This window comes from Amblyomma americanum, chromosome 6 (genome assembly GCF_052857255.1).
Source record: "Amblyomma americanum isolate KBUSLIRL-KWMA chromosome 6, ASM5285725v1, whole genome shotgun sequence".
NCBI lineage: Eukaryota > Metazoa > Arthropoda > Arachnida > Ixodida > Ixodidae > Amblyomma > Amblyomma americanum.
The window spans coordinates 58,713,467-58,737,363 of record NC_135502.1 but is presented as its reverse complement, the minus strand read 5'-3'; the positions used below and the strand labels follow the sequence as shown (position 1 = coordinate 58,737,363).

General features: G+C 50.8%; 2 protein-coding genes across 2 annotated transcripts in view; both read left to right on the top strand.

The window, feature by feature from the left end:
• Positions 1–23,897, top strand: part of LOC144093545 (semaphorin-5A-like) — a 95,932-nt gene that overhangs the window by 52,209 nt on the left and 19,826 nt on the right. Inside the window, exons 2-7 of the mRNA XM_077627071.1 lie at positions 10,381–10,609; positions 12,905–13,004; positions 19,687–19,795; positions 20,210–20,308; positions 22,103–22,316; positions 22,889–22,977. Of these exons, the coding sequence (XP_077483197.1) occupies positions 10,483–10,609; positions 12,905–13,004; positions 19,687–19,795; positions 20,210–20,308; positions 22,103–22,316; positions 22,889–22,977 (738 nt within the window). The 5' untranslated portion in view covers positions 10,381–10,482. The remainder of the gene's footprint in view (positions 1–10,380; positions 10,610–12,904; positions 13,005–19,686; positions 19,796–20,209; positions 20,309–22,102; positions 22,317–22,888; positions 22,978–23,897) is intronic.
• On the top strand, positions 16,591–17,853 carry LOC144093546 (uncharacterized). The gene has a single exon (XM_077627073.1). It carries the CDS (start codon positions 16,714–16,716, stop codon positions 17,713–17,715), a length of 1,002 nt encoding a protein of 333 aa, XP_077483199.1. The 5' UTR covers positions 16,591–16,713; the 3' UTR covers positions 17,716–17,853.

The window sequence follows — 23,897 nt, the reverse complement described above, 5'->3', positions numbered from 1 at the left end:
CTCGAACCAGAGTAGCGGTGACCCTCCCAGCCAAGGCGGCACTTACTCCAGCCAGCCTAGCTGCTTTTGGTACGTGTCGATCGTGTATCGCCCTTCCAAACAGCAACCTTTGCGTATGCAATAAATGTCCCAGATGTCGCGATGCGAGCAAGATTGCAATCTTCGAAGCCCTTCCTGCTTTTGCAGGTCACTAATGTAAGAGACTTGTCGTAGGAAAGACACCGTTGATGATTCAGGAACATGTTGATACTTGAGTAGACCCCGCTGTAAAGTAAAAGCTATCGAATCGATATTGCGCAGGTGGTGGAATAATGGTGCTCATGGGCACGGGTTCCGGAGGGTAAGCATTCTTGGAGGCAAGAGCCCGACAAAATACTTGTATATACAGCGTGTTCCACCTAAGTAAGATTCTATACAGTTTTTAAAAACAAGCTTTTTGGGTTCGAGGAGCGCTTTTTTCGGCATAGCATTGTCAGCGGTGTATAGTACATCAGACTGCAGCTAAGACGTGCTAACTAGAAGGCTGGTTAAATAATATTGAATAGTTAACTTTTACTGTTAGGCTCCTCAATTATTGAGAGGCATGTAGCCCACCGCAAGTAATATCCATATCAGTTTTTTTTTTTTAGAATTTCGAAAACGCGGTTACCCTCGGCACTGTGGCCCAACAAATTTTGGCTACTATTTCGTCGAGCTGCGTGCACTGGAGAGGTTGCTTTGCCTGCAAGCTTCTCGAAGGCGCATGCATTTTGGCGCGATGTAGAGAAAAGTTGGGACACAGCGCCAAGGGTAACCGCGTTATCTGAATCCTAAAAACTGATATGGATATTGCGGTGTGCTACGTGCCTCTCAATGATTAGGAACCTAACGATAATAGTTAAAAGGTTAACTATTCAGTATTAGTTAACCCACTTGCTAGTTAGCACGTCTTAGCTGTATTCTGATGTACTACACGACTATGCAGAAAAAAGCGGTCTTCTAACTGAAAAAAAGACCTATTTTTAAAAATTGCGTAAATTATTAGGTGAAACACCCTGTATATGTAAGCAGGCCACTGGCTTCACCTCATATTAGCTGACGCCGTAAAAGAACTGTGCACCCCATGAGAATTGTAGCTATGAAGTTAAACTGCTTGTCCCAGTACAACAGGAAACAGAAAACACGTTGCTGGCATTCCCTACAATCGGCTCGGAGCATTTGTTTCACCAAGTTTCACCTTGATATCACAGACTACGGGCGCACCGTCCAAACAGAGCAATCAGGGTACATTTGTGGCGAGTAAATGTACACCGACCAGCCAAAGGCAGGAACAAAAACAACCTCGGCTATCGTGATAGAAGCAACCTTGACACGCCGTTTTAATGCTGAGCCTAACCAGGACGACCTTGCCCCGGCGCGCGCGAGCTTCGGGGCACGACGGCTGGCGGAGATTACGCTCGCAACCATTGCAGAAATCACATTGATATGCAACACATTCTCTGCATAAGCTCCATCGGCGACGAGGGAAAGTTAACAAGCCGTGAAAGAAGATGTCTTTCGAGCGAAGATCGCGGCTATCGGCAGCAGCGGCTACGCAGGCGCCGCAACGAAGGCTCGACCAGCAGGGTGGACAGGGATCGCCAGCGTGGGTGTCCGGCGGGGAAAGCTTCGGGGCGGCGGCATTCTGGTATGCCCACTTATCGTCCGCGCGCGGGTAGGCAGACAGGTAACGGCGCCTACGAGTGGCCGCCGGGGAGCCGGTCCTCCGCACCAACTCTGCGCGAGGGCGCTGAACCAGAAAGGGCCGGCGACAGCGCGACGCCGCGGGCCCCTCGCCCAGGCAGGGGGGCCGCTCCGGCGACGCTGAGCTGGGTGCAACTGGGCAGGCCGCTTCCGCAGCCGGTGATGTGGGCTTCGTCGAGGCGCCGCGAAACGAAGAATGCTGCACGAATGTGCATCGCCGCTGTCCGCGTAACGCATGCAGCTTCTCGTTTCTTGCAGCGCACTAAATATATTTGCCACTCGCATCGACGAACTTGTTTCTTTACTCATTTCCTGCGCACGTATGCAGCAAGAAAGAGTACTTGTTTACAAAGGCACGGACAGGTCGTACCGATGCGCATTCCTCTGGCTTGCTACACTGCGCACTTGGTCGCGACGGCTGGTGATGCGAGCAGAGCGGAGGCGAGAATATATGGACCGCAACGCGACCTGTGGGCATGCTGCTTACAGCCATGAGTCGAAAGCCGCGCGAGGTGAGAGGCTAAGCGAAGCCAGAGGCTTTTCCTATAGCGAGTCTTCGGAGTACCTGGCCATGAACCCGTAGTCTGGACTTCACTCGACGGCCCCTCATCAAAGGGAGCCCCAAGGAAGCAGACAGCCCTTGTCGTTGTTCGCAAGCGTCTACTATGGGCAGTCGCACACGTGTTTCCACTCTTTGGGGAATTAGGCACGAGTCGCAGTCGGGATAATCCGCGCGCGCTGATTACGACGTACAGACGACATCGCGTGAAAACCACGGCATGCACGCTTAGCCAGTCCATGGAGAAAAGTGCTTGCGGATGAACGCGACGAAATATATTTCGGGGGTTGCAAGCAGAAAGGTCGCTTGACTGCTGTCTGCCAAGTTTAATTCGCTCATTTCCAGTTGCTGCTGAGTGCCTGTGCTCGCAAGCAGTGCCAGGACCGTCGATTGACGAGCAACGGAGCCCCCTATCAACCCGCCGACCGCTACGCGTAGGTACTGCACACGAAAACGGTTCATCCCTACCGCGACTCGCAGAGCGACCGCTACTCGAGTCATAGCGCCAGAATGGAATGACCATGACCACGCGGAAGCTTGACATAAATCGACATATTTTCAACGCCAGCCGACGGATGGCTCTGCGTTCCTCGGTGCAACCAGCAACATTTCGAACCGTGTTTCCATCTCGGTTCCGCACCGCGATCGGCGGTGACCGGGGCGTACAGGGTGAAGCAGCAGCATACACTTGCGAGCTGCCTTGACAGGACACGACAGTTTAGGATTAGGAGACAAAAGGAAGCACCCACAGTATACGGGCTCCGAGCTTCGAAGCCTCAAAGGGGAGCAGCGGGCCATCAGCCTCCGAGATGGCATGCAACACAAGGAGGGGGACAACAACAGGAGATCAACGGCATCGTTCGAGTCGTGCACTGCGCGATGCAAGCTCGCGAGAGAACTCGTGTTATCGCGCTAGAGGCGACTCCCCCCCTCCCGGCTCCTGGAGTGTACACGAATGCCCACCGAGACGGAGAGAGGACAGGAAAGGAAAAAAAATATCGGCGGCTGCGTGACAAGGAAACATCGCCGCACGCGTGTGTGTGTATGTATCTGCGCGCGCACAAAAGCCGCGCGGAGGACGCTGGGAACATTAGCGACCGGCGATCGCGGGGGAAAGCCGCGCCGAGATGGGAACAGCGATCCTTCTTGGGGCTGCAGGAGGGACGGGCCGGCGGAGAGAAACTTCCACGCATCCTTGTCGTACTCGGCTGGAGGGGAGGCCGGACCAGAAAACGAGATGTGCACGCTCAGGAGCACGGAAATCACTTCCGTTGGCCGGGTCACTTTGTTACGGCGTCACCGCACAGCATGCAGGGCATGCAGGGCCAGCACGCACGAGCAGCAGAACGCGGCTATCGGCCCCCACCTTCCTTTGCAGGGAAGGCACGCTGGAGGAGACTGTTGCAGCGCGGACTGCCAGCTAGCGTCTCCGCTCGGGGAGCCTCGTGAGCGATAACCGCGGGCTATCGGACCCGGATCGAGCCGGGACAAATCGAAAGGTCGGCTAGTACGCAGTCACGGGCCTGCCTTTCGATGTAATCGTATACGTGTACACGGCAAGTCTCTCTTTCGATCAAGCAGAGCACGGACTAATGGGATAACGTTGCATCGCCCGCGCACACAAAGTGGAAACGGGAGGGACTCGTCCTGCCGCTCGGAGATACGAGCGTTCATCTCGGGCCCCGATGCAGCAACGCGGCCAGGATGTTGCGGAGAACAGTGTCAGTCGGTGCTGGCCCCGTACTTGCTCGGTACACGGACTGAAAAACAACGATAAACTACAGATGCGTGAGCCTTGTTCACGTGAACCGCGGTTGGCCGCAGGGCGCAGTTCGTGACCTGCACTTATACCTGAGTGAAATTCACAGTAGTGGGTTTGTGTAATTTATATCTTTCTACAGTAACTGCTGTGTATGTTTTGTGCGGGTCACCTGTTACAATAGACGGCACGAGTCCTCCCTCCGGCGAGTTGCCCGTAGGAAGGGAACTGATTGGGTGCAAAAGATTGTATCCGGCTGCAGTAGGTTAAAGCGCGCCCAGAAAACGCCGCTTAGGGAGCCAGATGCTACGACGGGATCTACGACACGACGCTGCTGTGCGACAGGCCAAGCGCTCACTGCAAGCGCATGCGTTCGCATACAGGCCGCACGAGCGGGCGATGCTCCCGGAAGATCGACCACGTTAGGGTATGCGCGGGTAAGCCGGGAGGGCCCGCCATCCTTACGAGCGGTTAGTTACACGGAGCGCTTCTTCCCTCCGCTCCGCGTATACACCTGGGCAGCGCGCATATCGATGCCGTTACCCGAGCAGGAAAGTGTCGGGGCTCTTTCTCGCCTCGAGACCCGCAAGCACCGTGCTCGTCGCTGTTTCCGAGCCGGCCCCGCCTCCGCTAACTCGTCCTCGGTCGGCTCGCGTGGGCCAGTCTTGAGGAACTGCCACGGGGCGCGCGCAGGTCGAACGTGGGCGGACGTCTCACCTCTTGTGCTTGCGTGGCGCCCTCGCCAGCGCAGCCACTCCTCCACCCAGGTGACGGAGGCAGCCGGCGAGGAAGCAGCGTACCAGGGAAGCACTGCTTCCAGCCACTGTTACTGACTGCCCACAGACGGAATTCCAGAGAGAGCGTCCTCCCCTCCATACCAGAAGGTTCAGCACAGCTAGACGCGCGGAATTCCGCTTGCATTTGGAATTCCTGACCAGAATGATCCAGCTTTATTCTCACCTCTTAGCGTCTGTCTTCCATGCCTTCTCCGCTCTCGAAAACTGAGCGCTGGCTGTCAGCCTGTTCGCCTTTTGCGCTCGTGTACCGCCTTCCTCGTCGCCCCTAAAATGACGGTACTCCGTCGGTTATCCCGACACATCTCGCTGGGATTTAAGCGGTGAGCATCCCACAGTGCAATTCACAGCTTGTATCAGACTCGCGCACCCCACCAACGGGTGCGAAAAGTTACGGCTCTGTGAAACAGGAAAAAAGCAACCAAAGCCTGGCCCACCCGTGGTGTCCAGAGGGCGCCCCGCAACAACAGCCGAGCGAAGGCCGTTATTTGCCGTCATTCCGGCGCCTCTAGCTCCGGTGCCGCGGACAGCGTTACCTCGACCCTCTCATAACGCTGGACCCGTTCCTGCGGAAGAAACACAATGGCTGATTTCGGGCACTGACATTGGATCCCCCGAAACGCTGCATGGTCCCCCTCCTTTTTCTTCTCTCTTGCCACCTCTGAACTCGCTGGATCGGTAGGAACGTCGTGAAACGGCGCAAGGTTACGTGTCCGCGAAACAATTCGCTGGCTATGTTCCTTTGTTCCATATCTAGTCACGCCCCCTCCACAACTGTGCATAGCGTAAGGCCAGGACTGCGTATACACAGACTCGAATGCGCGCCTATGTGTTTTTCTTCCTTCTCTCAGCGGCACGCACGCACCGAAGGGAAACACCGCACAGTAATAACTTCGTACAGTCGCTGCAGCGTTATACCGCCAGCCCGCACGAGTCGGATAACGGGCCCGCAAGCGTTCGCCGCATAACGGAGCGGCCTGGGAGTCCCGACTCTCAACCCGCTGAACGCTGCATACTCCGTGAATAGCAAAGGCAAAGCGAGAACGTGGGGGAAGGAGGCCAGGTTTTCCGCGATGTCTTCCCAGTTGCGCAGGCGTGCATTCACCGCCGGGGCAGGAGCCGAGAGAGAGAGGAGGCGCTCGGGGGAGCAGAGTTGGGAACAATGGCGGTTGTGGCGGCGGTCGCGCGCGCGCGCCCGCGGTGCGCACACGCACACACTGGGCGTCCCACTAATGACAGGCGAACGTCGCCCGGGCTTCCGCATTGACGACAGGCTCTCGCGCGCGAGCGTCTCCCTTTGTCTCGGGCACCCAGACCTCGCCGCAGCCGTGAAGGGAGGGGGGTTCGGGCGGAGGCCGCGGTTCTCAACGGCGGTGATCCATCACGCTAAACGGCACCCCTGTAATGGAACCGACCTCTCTTTGGCTGGACCCTTCTTCTTTCTTCAGCTGGCTCTCCAAGCCGCTGCGGAGCACGCGGACGGCTCCGTTTTTCTGCGTTGTTTTGTTTTCAAGATCTCGCGGGCGCTCCACTGTCGCCCTGGAAGTGGGACGCGCGAAGCACGCGATGGCGGCGCATCTCCGACACCCACCGCTGCTCTCGGCAGACGGCCCGTTCTTCTTCGCAGACAAGGGGATTCCCCTTCAAATCACGTGGTCCCATCCTACTAAAGCGATTCTCACAGCTTTCAGATTGGGACACGAAAAGCTCATGCGCGTTTGTTTCCTGAAGCAGCGCACTTTAATGCCACATCGGCGGCTGTGTGCGCGGATCTTTTTGTGTTCGTGCGCGGAAGCAGACATGTCCGCAACGACTGCTTCGTGTGAACTTCAGCAACGGATAGAGAGAGAGAGAGGAAAAATTCGCAGGGTCGCCTAATTGCATCATATGTTGGCAATGCGATAACATTAGCTGTTCACGCTTTAAAGGAAAAAGGTCACTTCCTTCCAACCAATGCGAATGTTCCCTTCTGGTGACGTCACTTTCCTTCGGCCAATGGGTATGCTTCCGTCTATTGACGTCACTTTCCTTCAGCCAATGGGCGAACTTTATGACCGACGAAGCGTTTTGGCCCCATGGAGCTTCTTCGGCATCCGATTCCCCCTAACAATAACCTCTCACCACGGGGCTTCTAGTGCTACGGCATTACAGGGCAGGGAGGTTTGCTACCCTGCACCGGGGGAAAGGGAAGAGGGGATGGGATATAACTGTAATATGGAATACAGATCAGAGTTAGAAGCGAAGTGTGGATAGGAAGCAGTGACTTCGCAGCCACAGCCTGTTGCGCAGGCACGGCGCGCTCAAGGAACGGGACAGTTCCTGGGAGGCCTTCGTAGCCGACAGTGCCGCGCGTGCTAGATGCCGATCAAAAGCTAGAAGGCAACTAAGCAAAACGCGGCAAAGTAACGCCTTTTTCAGCCGCACACTGTATACCGCGCTCCGACGGAACAGGATGCCCCGCGAGCCCAACCAAATGCATGCTCAGCCGCTGTGAAACTATAACGACGCGCTGAACCTCGCGATGAGCTGTACCGGACGGCGCTAGCGGGGTTACGTAGTTTCAAGCGCCAGAAGACATATTGCTTTTGAGCGCTCAAAACAAGACCACCGACAAACAGGACTAGCATTTATTTGCAAGCATACGCACATTAAAGGGAGAACAGGGCCCAATATACCAGAAAACAATACAGACAGTTGGGCTAGTTTGCTTCTAGCGTTTGAAGGCATAGTCGAAGTTCAAAGACACGCACAGCACCTATTTAGTTGATGTCTAACGCTCGTGCTATTCATCTGTGCTGAGTCTGTTGACTTTGGCGCAAAAAAAAAAAAAAAAGCTTTTTTTCAAACGCCCGAAGGCGCGGCCGCGATGGCTGTGCGTGCAAACGGCGAGCTCGCCGCAAGGAGTGCGCCGGGACGACTTTATTCTGGCGCACGCGTCGGCAGTTGTATCCCCCTTTGCGTTGCGCGTGCGGGGACCCCGGTAGCCGTGTTGGGCGAAAATGGGGCAAAACCGAGCGGAAACGAAGTCGGCCTTGACGAAAACTGGCTTCGTGTGGGCCGACGGCTGGCTTCGCGGGCCGCGCGTTCTCGGCGCTATACAGGCATGCACCCGCTCGGTCTCGACGCGAGCGCCGTGGCCAGCCGGTATAATAAAGCTTCCTTCTCTTTCGAAGAAGACAGAAGCATTCAAAAGACATGAGGAGGAGGAGCCACACCCGTGCCACACGCGCACGAGATATGCCAGCAAATGGTTGATGCCATTGTTACTTCGTTGACGTTATAATGCGTACGTCGCGATGACAGCAACGCCTGCAAGTTAGTCAAAAGTTTTACTCGATTTTAAACGGCGCTAATGAGCACAAAAGCTCAGCGAAGTTGTCCAGATGTAATATAAAAATTATTTCGTACAAAATGCCCATTCTTGGTTGACAAGTCGAAAGCGTAGCCTTAAACTGGCGTGTCAGCAGCGCACATGCAAGCCGAGAGTATCTGTCAGAAGTGTCGGTAACTTGACCATACTTGGCCTTAGAACTCTGAAAAACAGCAACTGAATTGAAGAGGCCACCTTGAAAACGCCGTACCGCACGGGCAAATTTATCTTCGCGGTGCGATACGTAAAAATTTATTGGCACAGAACACTTCAAGGTCAGTGCTCAACCTTGGTAGTCAGCGTGTTCTCACTTACAGCCGCTTCGTTTATTTAGCGCCGTGAAAGAAAGGAAGAAGGAAAGGAGGAGGAAATTAAAAGCAAGAAGGCAGCACGGACGCCAATAGCCACCAGAAAAGGTTCCGGTTGGATAGTTCAAATGAAACTGCCGTCCCTGCGTGGTCTTTGTACGTCCGCTAGCACAGAGCAAAGCAAGAGGTAAACTAAGGAAGCATCGTCGCCCGATGTCACCTCTCTACTACGTACGCCAATTTACTTCGGCTGTCTGTTGTTTCGTAACGTGTTAAACAAAGAATCAGAAGGTCAGGTACCCTAACTTGCGCAGTTGCCACTCGCAGCATCCCCCCACCCATTTTTTTCCTTTTTTTTTTAGCAAAGCTACCAGGCACTTGACGTCATTATAAATAGGCCCGCGTAGTCGCTACCGACACTTCCTTTCGGGCGTCCCGGAGAATAGCCACAAACCGGACCACGGAGAATGAGAGGAGATCCTGGTCTTAAAGCAGTCGCATCAGAGTATGACATCCGGGCAGAGCCTCTCGCTCGACTGCCCATCACGGTCGGCGAGGTCACAAAGCGTCCGCCTCTGTTCGCAGCCAGGGAGCAATCGGATTCATCATCCACGCGACGAGTGTTCGCACGAGGCCGGCCGGTTGCCTGGCGTACGCCGCTTTGCCTGGATGCCTGGAGCGGCTCCCGGTGTCTACCAGATCCACGAACAGGGGGCAGCGCGTCAGCGGCTAAACCATATAGGGAGGCTTACGTGGGTGACACTCGCGAGACTCACGCTACGCACCTGCCACGACAGGCCGTGTTAGCGGGATGCGAATACTTCGCTCGTTGGCTGCGCTGCCTCTTGACGCTGGCGGAGGCGAGCAGGGGAGGGGAGAATGGGAAAGAGAGAGAGAGAGAGAGAGAGAGAGAGATGCGTCGCGCTCAGCGCGGCACAGACGTGACGGCTTCCGTTGCGGGCACTCAGCTCTCCTGTGTTTTTGGCAGCGTTTACATTTACGACGGCGCGCCATTACGACCAATACATCAGCGTGCACCAATAAACGACACGTCGCGCCGTTCGTGATTTCCCACAGACGCGGCTTCGGGCGTCCCCCCCCCCCCCCCCCCCCCCCCAACCTTCTGTTCTCCACTCACGAGCGATTGTTCAGCTGGCGACGCATACTCACTGGCACACAAAACGGGCCCGGAAAGCTGTTCTCTCTTTGTTTTCGTCTCCCTCCTTCGGAGCACTTCCGTGTGAACGGGCTGTTCCTGGTGGTATAGCGTACGTACGCGCGACTCGGATCTCGGCTTTTTTTGGGCGTGACATTCGCGCGCGTGCACCGCAGCAGCGCTGCTGACATCCGCCGGTGTGGGAGAATGAAGTGGCCGTATTATAAACGCAGCTACCGCCGAACGGGTTGACGGGTCGCAGCTGGGCCTCGGGTGCTGAACGCTTTCTCCCAAGCGAGGGACACTCGGTGACAACCTTATTTTGCTTTCAGGTGGGGGTAAGTTAGAGGATAGCCCGCCATATAAAGTCGACGCGTAGGCTGCCGAGAAAGGTGTGGCTCCCGCGTCACGACGGTGTTTCTGCGCTGCTAACGGGTATGGCAAGTTTGTGTGCATATGGATACTTTCAGTATTGGGTGGCTGAGAGTTGGGGAGCATCCCTGAGGCGATCACGGCACGGTCTGTACCACCTGCGTGTCACGAGTCACGCGTCGCAACTCAAGTTTGCGGCTGTGTTGATGCTATCTGCTGGGCGTAACGCTGTCCTTCGAGGACCGCGTGCAGTTGTCCTCGTCAGACATCGGAGTAATACAGATGCCTTTCTTCGCACGCAGCCCGTTCTGAGTGCTCGCGTCTCTCGTCCCCGTTGCAGAGTTGCTGGTCAAGATGGCGGCGGCTGCAAGAGCACCGCGAAGGAGTTGGTCGAGGTCTCGCCACTCGGTCCGGACAGTACAGTGACGTCATCCGGGGAACCATGAGGACAGAGCCGGCATTCCAGCACCACAGACACCATGGCCTCGTCAGGCACCTCGCGGTCGCCACTCTGTTGCTGTGCGCCGCGTTCCTGGCAGCGTCGGCACACATCACAGTCTCGGAGAAAGGCAAGTATAGCGTTCCCTCTCTCTCTCTCTCTCTCGTTTATACGTCTGTCAGTATCTCCTCGCGCGATTCATACATCAACCGTGGATTGCGACCAGAGTACGGACACGGACGAGCTTCGTCGCTCCTGCAAGCTTAACACAGAGTTCGCAGCCATGCAGCACCGGGTCGGCCAACAGAGGCAACAATTCCGGCTGATTATTGCTAATTGCTTTCGGCCACCGCTTTCTAACGACTTTCGCTCACAGCGTGAGCTTTTGCGGCATTGCATAAAGAGCACGGGCTCGCGGACCACTCAAAGTCCGCCACGAGCGGGACAGTCTCAGATTTCGCTTCGCATCATAGAATATATATATATATATATATATATATATATATATATATATATATATATATATATATATATATATATATATATATATATATATATATAGAACTCGCAACGTATGCATACTCCTTCGTTCAAGCGCGTCGCTGTCCGGCAACTTGCAAGACCGAAGCCAAGCGCAGGCTTGCTGGACGATCAGTTTAAAAAGAGAACACGCCCCCAGCGCTACTAATGCATTCGCCCAACATACAACACGCGGTGCGGGAAGACGGAGGGCCAGGTAAGTATATCGGATACGTTTCACTTACGCGGGCGGCCTCCACGCGCTCTTTGGCGCCCCGCTAATTAGACAGAAGCGAGGGAGGGCGCTGGCGAAACACGCGCCTTCCCCATCCTCCTCCCCCTCGTCTTCTTCGGGATGCGGGTCGTTCCACGCCACGGACGATAACGACGAAACGCGCGATTGTTTTCGTCGCGCGCGCAGTAAACGATAGCGCGCGCGCCGTTCCGGGAGAGGCGTCCGCGAGGCTCGAGCATTTGCTCAAGAGCGCGCTTCCTCAAGCGCGAAATTTGTCCCCGCGCGCTCGCGATTCGCGGGCGGCGGGAGAGAGTCGAACCTGCGACCCCATGCGCCTCTCGCTTTTGGTTCCCGTTGTTTCGGGCACGTGATCGCCCTTCTTCCGGGGCACTTAGCGCAATCGTCAAGAAGCTCGCGCAGCGTGAGACCGCAGCACAAGCGCGCTCGCTAGGCGCCGACCCGATCCGCTCTGTTCCGAATGGCCCGCGAAACAGAATGAGTAGGCAGTTAATGCGGATCCTTTTGTGTTCGGTGGACCGCGCGAGCAAACGCGGTGATCACGGCTAGTTGACATGCGTCGCACGTGGCCATTGCGCACGTGGGACCAGGAACAAGTTCGGATGCGCATCGTATACGCACCGATGCGGCAACGTGCGCAGAGCCGGCTGAAGGCGAACACAAGACGAGCTCGATCGGAGCGAGTTGTAGCCGCACCGCATACACGGTCCTGTTACGCTGCTCGGCGCGCATGCGCCGTGGTGGGTCCGAGCCCGTATCGTGCATCGCATTTACAAAACGTAGTACGTACAGTCATGAACACAAGGTTTACGGGGCACGGATCCGCGAAACAAACAAAAAAATATTCCTCCTTTGCCTCACTACCCAGTCAGCTGATATTCGTTCCAGCGCATGAATGTTCCTTCGTGCTTCCAGGCTTTCTCAGCGAAGTGGTATTTACTAATGGAAACGGACTTTACGAGGAGGAAATAAAAAGGTTTTAAATGGGATTTTAAATGGGAATGAACAATGGGCTTATATAGGCTGTAAAATGAATATGAAGATAGCGAAACTTTAGGCAACAATACCTTCTGCTATTCTAATTGAAAGTTTTATGCAGCGAAGAACGCAGCCCCAAGGGAAATAACAACCGCGGGCCGCGTAGACAGGTAGGTAGGTAAAATTTATTGATTAAAATCAAGGGAATGTTCCTAGAGGCTCGTGGGCCAGACGGACCCGTTTTATGAGGGTCCTTTGGTCCTCGATACGATCGCCTCCCACCGCTCAAATGACGTGTAGGGCGTCTGGTTCGGTTTCGCCCCGCATCTCCACGAAATGTGGAAGAGTGTTGGGCGGGCCTGGCACCATGAGCATGTGTCAGGTTACAGTGTTGGGTGTTCGAGGTGAAGTTTGTGGAGATGAGGGTGGGTTTGTGGATACGCAGGCCACATGTTGAAAAATAGTTCCGGGTTCGGCACTCAGAAGAAGAGAATATTGCTGACGTGGTAACAGAACATGACCACAACACATAGAGCAGTGATGCAAGCAGTACTACTTGCTGTTGCCCTCGAAACAGACTGGCGCGCATACCCACAATGGTGCTTGGCTATGACACAAGCAGTACCGCAGTAAAACGCTTACAAGCCACCTTACATTTCTTTTTCTTCCTTCCAGACCTAGACGGAAAGATGCTGCGGTTCACGTACGGGGACACGGGATACTACACAGAACTGCTGTTCGACATTCACAGATACCAGCTGATCGTCGGAGCAAGGTACGAGCGTCCGTGTGGGTGACGGATGTTTCCAGAATGCTGAAAACTATATCCCTTCTGATACGGTATCTCACTGCAAAGCCCAGCTATTTAATGCTCTTCAAACGCAGTTATATCGGCAAAACGTCGCGTGTTTTAATATTGATTATGAAATAAATTAATGAGTGTTTCATTTCTTAGTCTCCACATATGCTTGTTTTAAAAGCCGTGAAAGATGCGTAGGTAGACACGGTCTGTGCAGGTGGATTGTAGAGCAAGAATAATTTACTAAAGTTAACTAATAAACTTTTATTTTCTGGTTTTACAGCGCTAGATAATACCGCGAAATTCAAGGCCGTCAACATGTAAGGCGAATTCAGTCTTCAAGATTTCTTAACCGGCATTGTGGTTACAGATATCAAACGTGAAAAATACGCTTTGAAATCTCTTTAAGTTTGGCTTTCCCGCGTTGCACATTGATAAAATGGCGCCGCTACGCATGGTATTGTTACAGGTAGCCACCCTAGTTACGGGAATGACGTCAACAGCTACTCCATTAAACACTTGAACTGCGTCAGTATTTGCTGCACTAAACATTCGAGGTGATGAGGGTAGCTGATTGGGTGAGTTGGTTCGTTATGATGCGGGCGCTGCAGTCTTCATAAGAAACATTCAAGCGACGCCATTTTAATAATGTGCAACGTGGGAAAGACAACATAAAAAAAGCTTTGAAACGAGCCTTTTTTTTAAGTTTGATATCTCGAACTGCGATCGATGTCGGTTCAGAGATTGCAAAACCTCGGCTCGCCTTCAAACTTGACGGGGAACGCGTCTTCCGCTATGTCCGAAATTTCCTATCCAACAGAACAGCTACGATCGGCATAGGAGGCACACGCTCGGAACCCCAGGACATGCCGCACAAAGGCTCGCCGCAGGGTTCGATCATCTCCCCTCGCCTTTTCTACACAGCCATGGCCCGAAGCCTTCAAACAGTACCGAACATAGGATTTACACTGTGCGCCGACGACATAACCATGTGGCCTACCAAAGGCCCTCTGGCGGTCAAAGCGCTGGAAAAGTCAGAGATCACCCGCATAGAAGGACGCAACTACAAGTCTCCAGGAGACATACAAATCCTCCTACACGGCGTCCCCGTCCGGGAGACCCGACAGATCCGCATCCTTGGCTTATGGCTCCAGAGTAATGGAAAAGCCACCCACGCTATCAAGCTACTATTCACCACAGCAGAGCAAGTCGCCAAAATGATCAGAAGAGTGGCACGCAACCGGACAGGCATGCGGGAGAAGGACACGCTACGCCTCGTCCAAGCACTTGTGGCGAGCCGCGTTTCCTACGGCCCACCGTATACCTGGAATTAACTCGACAAGAACTCGCCAAAGTCAATGCCATGTTACGTACTGCATACAACCATGCGTTGGGCCTTCCTGCCTCCACTTCAAACGCCAAACTAGAGGCCCTCGGCCTCTGCAACTCATTCGAGGAGATCCAGGAGGCTGTTCTCCTCTCGCAACGTACACGCCTCCTTCGCACGGACACCGGTAGGCAGACTCTGGAGCGGGTGGGCTACTCGGCAAGCGTCCGGCCATACAGAGCACGACCAACCTCCCCACAACATATCGCTCGAGGGTGTACGTCGCCCCGATTCCCAAAAACATGTCGAGCGGAGCCGGGTCGGGCAGACGCTCAGCCAGAATAGACTACTCGAAGCAGACGGCGGCATGCAGCCCCCGCACGGTGTACGTCGACGCAGCAACACACAGCGAGGTCACGCGGGCGACTGTAGTTGTGGTGAACTCCTCCCACAACGAGGTTGTCAGCGCCTCCTCGAAACGCACGACGATCACGGAAGCAGAAGTGGCAGCAATCCCGCTGGCGATCCAGTACGGCGACACCCGTAACCAGGGTGTACACGTCACGACAGACTCCCAAGCAGCCTGTCGGCTCCTACTTGCAGGCAGAATACCCAAAAAGCTGTTGTGCATAGTAACCAACCACCCGCCGCGGTGGCTCAGTGGTTAGGGCGCTCGACTACTGATCCGGAGTTCCCGGGTTCGAACCCGACCGTGGCGGCTGCGTTTTCATGGAGGAAAAACGCCAAGGCGCCCGTGTGCTGTGCGATGTCAGTGCACTTTAAAGATCCCCAGGTGGTCGAAATTATTCCGGAGCCCTCCACTACGGCACCTATTTCTTCTTTCACTCCCTCCTTTATCCCTTCCCTTACGGCGCGGTTCAGGTGTCCAACGATATATGAGACAGATACTGCGCCATTTCCTTTCCCCAAAAACCTATTATTATTATTATTATTATTATTATTATTATTATTATTATTATTATTATTATTATTATAGTAACCAACTCTACGAGCGTCAAAACCTCCCTAAAATATCAGATAACGTGGGTGCCTGGTCACGCGGGATTAGAGGGCAACGAGGTCGCGGACGCACTAGCTCGAGGACGTACCAACCGAGTGGGCTCCAACCCCGACTCAAGCTCTCTCCCCGAAGTTCCCGCCACCTACAACACACGACTCCATTTCCTAAGATCACAACGATAGCACTTTCCCCCTCCACATAAGAAGCTTAACATCTCATTTTTCCCGGGCGCTACAAAGGAGAATGCCCGCGGTGCGATGACAGGCCGGATGCATACCACATTACATGGGGATGTAAGGGCCCGAAATCCCCGGACATCACGACACATAGAACGAAGGAGCAATGGGAGACCTCTCTGCTCAGCTCGGAGCTTGATCAGCAGCGCGCACTCGTTGCGCAGGCTAGAGCGGCGGCCAAGGCCAGTGGAGTCTTAAAATAAAGACACCACCCATTGATAAAAGTTTTCTACTGCCACTACGTCACTTCAGCAGTATCGTTTTTTTTTTTTTTCCGGCACGAAACGCAGGGAAATATCGCCGCCGCGCGCACGATCGGAGCGGCTTGTGCGTTTCACTTACGGAACCAAACTTAGCAGACGTATTCAAGCTGCAGCATATTACAAGCAGTGCCTGCACAATGACCCCCCCCCCCCCCCCACACACACACACACACACACACACTTCGGTCTGCGCAACATGTACAGAGCGCCTGATGCATTTTTTCATGCACCTGCTTCGAAACATAAAAGCAATGCCGAAGAACCGCTTTATCATGCCTGCCGATTGAGAAAGCACTTGAACATTATGCCACCGCATGCCACCGTGACAGCAAACTGAATATAATCTTAAATAAAGCAAGCATTGTGGACGCGTAATTGAGTTGCACTTCGAGGTTTGAAGGCTGCAAAAGACTATTGCAAATGGACTCGTTGATGCTGTTTACCATGCTGCTTACCACGCAGTTCCTGCAGTCGCTCGAGTCATGCAGGCGGGCACCAGATTTTTTTTTTTTTGTTCCTCCCTGAGCGGCACAGACAGAAATTGCGTACTGACTAGCCAAGATATATGCAACCTTATGCGAATGCCTGCAATCTCCCGAACTTTAGCTAAACCTCCAAACTTTGGGCCTGCAGGCACGCATGGGAATTTCATGCCAATCCAGGATCCGTGCGTTAGCCAATCGAATGCAACGACGCATGCGCAGTGCCACTGCGCCGACTGCGCGAACTACTTGAAGGCAGCGGTTGAAGCCGTTCGTGCGCCGGTGTTTATCGTGGAGTTGCGACACAGGTGTTGCACATCAGCAAGCGGTACTCGCCAAACCCGACGGCAGTGGTGATGGAGAAATTTGAGTCAGGATCATGGCGCCAAGTAGTTATCCCTACATTGGAGAACGAGTACGAAGGCCTCCGCCGTCGTCTGGAATCAATGGTAGCAAGTGCTGGCAGCATGACTACCGATGCGGTTCTCGATACGCTAAGAAACGAGCCACAGTGGCATCTGATCACAGTGACTGACATCTTGAACGCCTGCTTAAAGGATCGTGGCCTGTTAAATTTCCGTGTCTGCAACGGCAAAATTGAACTTTTTCGTGGCGAGCTGCCGTCGTTGTTGCTACAGTATGGTTCCCGGCCGGTCCACCAAACGTCACCTTTGGTCGGCCTAAGCTCCGTGCAGCCGCTGCCTACTGTAGCGGATGGAGAGTTCTTTCCTGTTATTGTCACCGGTGTCTTGAGCCCTGATGCAATCGTTGTGAACCTGATTGGCGAGTGCTCCGAAAGATTGGCTACCCTGCACCAAGCCATGACAGCATTCTACGCATCTGCAGCCGTGCAGAGAGCGGGAGGGCTGCGAATGCCGCCCGCAGAATGTTTAGCCGCCGACTGGCCGTGCGCTTACCCGTCCATCGTGTGCAAGCTGCCGCACCCCGAGCCACAGTGGCGCCGCGGGCTGATTTCCGATGTCCGACCGGACGGCACTGTTATCGTCGCGGACGTCGACTCTGGACTGAGGACTCGCGTTCTTGGCACCGAGCTGCGCCAGCTCGACAGTCAATTTTTTCGGCTGCCTCGACAGGCAATATATGTGAGGCTTGCATATATCCGACCCTCAAGTGGGCAGGCTTGGAGTTTTGAAGCCACCAACCGTGTGGCGCAGCTTGTCCGCGACGAGTTAGGACAGCCACAGGTTGTCATGTGCATGGTTGTGGACCAGACGTCAAGTGTTCCTAGTGTACTCCTGTGCAACACGTGCAGTTCGGATGATGTGTATGTCAACTTAGTGTTGGCCATCGAAGGCTTTGCACTTTCCTGTGAAACTTCTGAGAAAGTGGTTCAGTGAACAGCTGTTTAGCTTGGACTTTTCTGCATACTTGACTGCTGCTGTTCACTGACAGTATTTCTTTTATCCCGTCTAGTGCTCCACACTTTGTCCGTTCAGGGACAAGCATGCATTTCACAATACTTGTCAGAGATAGTTTGTAGCCATTGCCTTATCTTGTTGAGGACTTTCCAGAGGATGCTAGGAGAGTGTTAAGTTTATAGCAGTGAAGTAAATGCTCTGTATGTGAAATTACGATGGATTCACAGTTTTGCTTTTGTTTATGGTGCCCTCCTTATACGGGTGCGAGTGTCTTCCATTGCAGGCAGTGCTCTTGCCTTCATCACTATTTTGCTACAATATTTTGTGTGAGATGGAGACGAGCTGAAATAAAAAATATACAACCATAACTTGCAGCTAGTTTCTGCATGCTTTCAGAGTGTGACATTGTGTTGATTGTCCTTGCGCGTTGCATACATAAGCATGCATGAGCAACTCTGCCATCTCCATGATGCCGTATAAGGTTGCCAGAAATGCACTGAACAGCAAAATGGAGTTGTTTATTGAATAAAAAAAACGTAAATAAGCTACGGTAAAACAAAGCCATGGATGGAGCCTTCCAAAGCATTCCTTAGCTGTTGAAGAAAATGTTATATTTCTTGCTTGTGCTGGTTCTGTATCACAGTGGTGCTTGACGCTGTTGTCCAACACTTGTTTCCTGTGGATTTTTATTAATGGTGTGAGCTGTGCTGCTTGTGCAAGACTGATAATCTGCCTGCACTCTATTTTACGTGCTCATACACTGAAATTACAGCGAGGCAGTCAAGCTTTTATGCGTTAAAGCAGACATTTGAAGTCAATTCTCGATAATCTGAATTCGAAGGGGACTGAAATTTTGTTCGCATTATGCAGAATTCATAGACAAGGGGCCATTTTTACAATATTTGCATGGTCACATGATCCTTCCACTTATGATATAAAAACAAATTTTAGCTCATTACAAAGCAAAATGTATTTATTTTCAATGGTAGGTATTATTAATACCACTTTATGTAAGTACTTGGACATACAAAGTCAACTCTTGATAATTTGAATTCAAAAGGGACTGATATTTTGTTTGGATGATGCGAAATTCTCGGGCCATTTTTTACAGTATTTGCGTGATCACTGTGACCCTCCCGATTATGTATAAAAAACTTTAGCTCATCAGAAAGAGAAATTTGTTTATTTTCAATGGTAGGTATTATTAATACTAATTTTTGTAAGTACAAGTAGAGTGAGGAATAAAACTGAGTACATAACAGAATACTTTTGCTTCTGTAGCATTTAGATGAAATGTTAATCTCAGTTAATGCCAAATGTTTTTTGGCTCTAGTGGATAATTATTGAGAACTGGTACTGCAAAAATGACACATATTAGAAGCTCAGTAACTCCTAGTCTAATTGACAAAATGCAAAACGTCATTTGTGGATTGTGCATATTTCTTTAATTGTCCAAAATATCTTCAAGCTGCACTTAGTAGTTCTTTAGTTTTCATTGTGCACTGGACACACACTGAGAGAGAATAAATTTTATTGAACTCGCAGCCTGAGGTCTGAGGAGACCTTAAATTTGTCACACTAGCCGGGGTGACTGCTATGCTGACCACACCAACTTTCTGGAGTAAAACCTTCCAGACTTTTAGTTCATGAAGCAAGAACTGAATGCACATCTTACTATATTCGCGAACAGCTTTTTGTGGCTATGCAGTGGAAGCTACGAGGGCGAGGAGCAAGGCTTTCACAAGTGCGCTCTTATCACGCTCTCACGAGGGAGAGAGATGGGCGTTTAAGCTGCCGGCGCGTGCCGGTAGCTTCCGCAGCATAGCCACAAAAAGCTGTCCGCGAGTATAGTTCACATTTTTGCGTCACACATTTCACATGCTTTCTGGAATGCTAGTGTACTGCACTGACAGGAAGTTCTGGGTTTCCGTCACTTACCGCCACACACAGAGACCACCTGTTCCGACTGGCATTAGAAGACCTAAAGAAGCTCGAGGCGGTCGCTGTGCCAGCGTCGAATGCAGCAGTGAGGAGCTGTCGCCAGAAAGGCCAAACTGAGGTACTAAGCCCAATACTGAAACAGCTTGTGTTGATGCTTAGCCCTGGAAGGATTATCAACTTTTACTGTGCCTTTTTTTTGCACCTTATCCGATAATAATTCTTTTTTACGTATTGAGAGCCACCTGTTTGTGAAAATTTAACGACTTGCTTCCTCAAGCACTTGCTGTGCTTACTTCTTGCACTCTGCCTGGTGTCATTCTATAGAAATGAGGACCAAGATTAAGGTAGACAACAGCAATACATAGCTATAATATCCTATAGCTTGCTTATTAAATTTACATTGAGAATTGTGTGCACAATGCATATGCACAGTTCTCTGAATTGCTCTGGAACTACCGGATGTATTAGGCGCACTTGGCTGATTGCCTACAAAGCATGCTTCATTCACCAAGGTATGTTTTTGTGCGTGCAGGAGGACTGTCGAAATTACATAAAGGTGCTGCTTTTGCACAAAGAACGACTCTTCAGCTGCGGCACCAACGCCTTTGCTCCAGAATGCACTTGGAGAGATGTAAGTCTTCATACGTGTCTATCTGAATACAACGGTTTCTTGTACAAGAGAAGTAGGGAATGATGAAATGATGACCTTATGCTTCGCTCCTAAACAAATATGGCTGCAATAACTCAAACATGCCTTAAGAAAGACTTGAAGGGAGAGATTTGAGTAAGAATTGCAAGTTGGGCTAGTTGGTTGGTACTGCTCAAGCATGAAGGAAGAGATCGCTGGCATTTCAAGAATGATTACTTCCTCAGCCAGATCTTGACGATGGCCTGTTGATGTCTGCCAAGCAGCTTTTCTGTTGACAATTTAGCTGCTAGGTACTTCTAGATGTTCAGCGCGGATGTACGGACAGTTTTTGCTGTATAACATCACCTATGCTTTTTACTTCGGTGATGCTTTTGTCTTGTAATGCCCTGCAACATTTTGAAAACTTTGAGGCGTTTGTTTTGCTAGTGCAAAACAAAAAAAAATAGCAAGGCTCAGGTACATCGATACAACATATTTTTTGCTTGGCAAACCCAAAAAAGCACTTCTGTCTCGTGCACACTGTTAGCACTGAGGGCAGCTCCAGGAATTTTTTTCAAGGTTATCATATTCTAATCAAATCTATACCATATTCTTTCTATCATTTATGATTACTTCCGCCAAGTTTGTCAGCAATGCAACATTTCATTCAGGTGCAAATTGATTGTAAAGTCTGCCGTTTCCATGGCCTCAGTTACACTGCATTTTTGACATCTCAAACATTCCCCACATGTTAGTACGCACTCCCCTTTGCATCACTAACAAAGTTTTGAGGCTTTTATTAAGTTGTGTCAGGCATTTTATGGAAGGATTCATCATTTTCAGTCACTACTAGAGCCATCCAACGCACATATGAGTGTTTTTAAAGTAATGTATGCGACGTCATCACTGCATCACACGAAGCATCGTCCCTGGCCACAGACTGAGTTCCGGTTTTGGTTTGCTTCGGTTTCAATCAAAGTTTTAAAATGGTTCCATTTGGTATTTTGAAAAATGGTTTGTTGTGGCATAGAGAGATGGGACTAAGGAATATGATGCGACTATCAACTCAAAATGTTTAAAAAAAAAAAAACCCAGAGTTACTCTTTACAGGGACACCAGGAACAAACTGATGTTGGCCTAGCCATAACGGTTAATTACTGCATTCTAATTACAAAGAGACTATTTTAACATAAAGCGGTTCATCACAGACAGGTATTGACGTCTGTGATGATGTCAAGTACTTTGTCTCTGGATCTCTGAGACTAGACCACACTGCCATCTACTTCCAAGCAACAATTATGGAGTTCACAATTCTATCGATGTTGTCAGCATCACAAATTTTCATTGAGGGGCAGGGGAAAATATATTCCACTTTGACCTCCAAATTTGGAGGTGGAAATTAATGGAATGGTTGGAGCAAATGCCGACAGAGCTGAAAAATTCTTAACAGTCAGAATTTTACTGGGAACAAAAATTGCTTGGAGTTGTCCAGTGTTCCTTTAGGTCAGGAAACCTACCGAACCTTGCACTTTTTCGGCAACATATAGATTGTCCTAGGGCTGTAGCAGGCACTGTGAGTCTTCACACAGGTGTCACAGGAAAACAGGTCTCATTGATATATACTGGCTTTCCCAATTTGCTTTTGCCAGCTCCACCTCCCAAGTCGTTGCACTGTTCTAGTTGGACAGGGTATAGCTTCGGCTCTCTGTATCTAACTGCTTTCTGCATAGCTGTTTTTGGTGGTAGCAGCTACAAGTGCGGACTCACTGAAATTGTCTTTGCTTTCTTATAACACAGATCAGCTCACTAGTCACTGTAAGGGAGAAAGTGGATGGCATCGGCAAAGCACCGTACAGCCCACACTCCAACAGCACCATGCTGATGACCGTGCAAGGCGACTACTATGTTGCATCGCCACTCGACTTCTCGGCGAGAGACTACGCCCTGTACCGCATCATGGGCCGGGAACGCTCTTTGCGGACACCCATCTATGACCACAAGTGGCTGAGTGGTGCGTCTCAAAGGCCTTTCTTGCGACCTTGATGCGGACTGTTAGATTGTGCAGACCACCTGTTCCAATAGCACAGCTGAACATCGATACAGCTTCAAAGCTGCTGTAGTAGGTTATTTGTTACTTTAAAAATTTTGTGAATTTGAACTTTTTTACTTTGTTCTTCACTGTATCAAGGTTTCACTTTGACTTGTCACTATGAATTTTCTTTTATTTTGCCTCAGTCATCTATGGACAGGTAATTTGCATGTCAATGAGCCTGAGTCCCTGTGTTCGTGGTCTTACACACTGTACACTTTGTTGCCGCTCATAAGCACTATAAATATGCATAAGCATTTGCCCAGTGCTAAGCACACAGTATAGAACTACAGATACTTTGATGAGCTCCAAAGATTCACTGCTCAATAACAAGGCGAGAATTGGTAGTCAAAAAATACATAGAGGCAAATTCACTAACTTGCCAGTTTTGTGTGGCCCTTGCCTCATGAAACTGGCAATAGCCTGATGACTTGCAATATGCATAACTGCTGTGGTTGCAATGTTGAAATCAAATATGCGTCTTCTTCTTTCAGAGCCAAACTTTGTTGGTTCCTTCGAGATTGGCGAGTTTGTCTACATTTTCTATAGAGAGTCTGCTGTTGAATTCATGAACTGTGGCAAGGTGAGTGCAGCCATCATTTCGCAGAATGGTTCTCATAAATAACATCACAGACGGTATTAGCTGTATTTCATGTTCCTTCACATTGCAGCAGAGAAACATTCATAACTACCAACAAAAGCAGAGTGTAGTCGTTTACTGGCTAGCTAGTGTACTGATCAGGAATGAAATATATAATATAGAATCATGTCTGTCGTAACCTTCTTGATACAAACAAGCAGAAGGTACAAACAAGCTGTGTCCTTCAAAAGCAAAGTTTGAACCATGTATATCTTGTGATTTTTTTATCATTGAAAAAATGGGGTTCGGTATGGTTTTCTTAAAAATTTTTAGCTTATCCCTCACCCCCACCCCCTTGTAAATGCACCCTTTCCTCAGTGACAGGTGGAGCTTAACAATGGCAGTGCATATTGCATTGAGTTTTAGCATCTACCATATGGGAGTTGAACCTGAACTTCTGACATTTCTCGCCATCTGTCGGGTTCTTCACTATATTGCGAAAGCAGCCTAAAATGTTACTTTTTCCTTGGGATGTCATTAATTCATTTGATTTCACAATGAATATCCTTCAAGAAAATTAATCTAGAAAGGATGAATTTCATTTCTGCATCCAATGTGTTAAATACAGTCATAGGGGCTTTAGCTGTTTTTGTTTTTGTTTTCAGAAACAGCGCTTTCCAAAATATAGTCCCCCCCCCCCCCCCCCCCTAGTGATGTCCACATGTGATAGTGAAAGAATGAGTGAGGCAGTTTTCCAACCTTACTACACTTGCCTCGTGTTATTGCACTTGTAATGTTAAAGTTAAAAAGTTAAAGTGTAAAGTTGAGGTTCTAAAATTCCAAGATGAAGGAAAATATGAAGGGTACACTCTTCACGTTTGAAGATGTTGTCACCAATTGAGTGCACCATTGGTGTTGTCAGA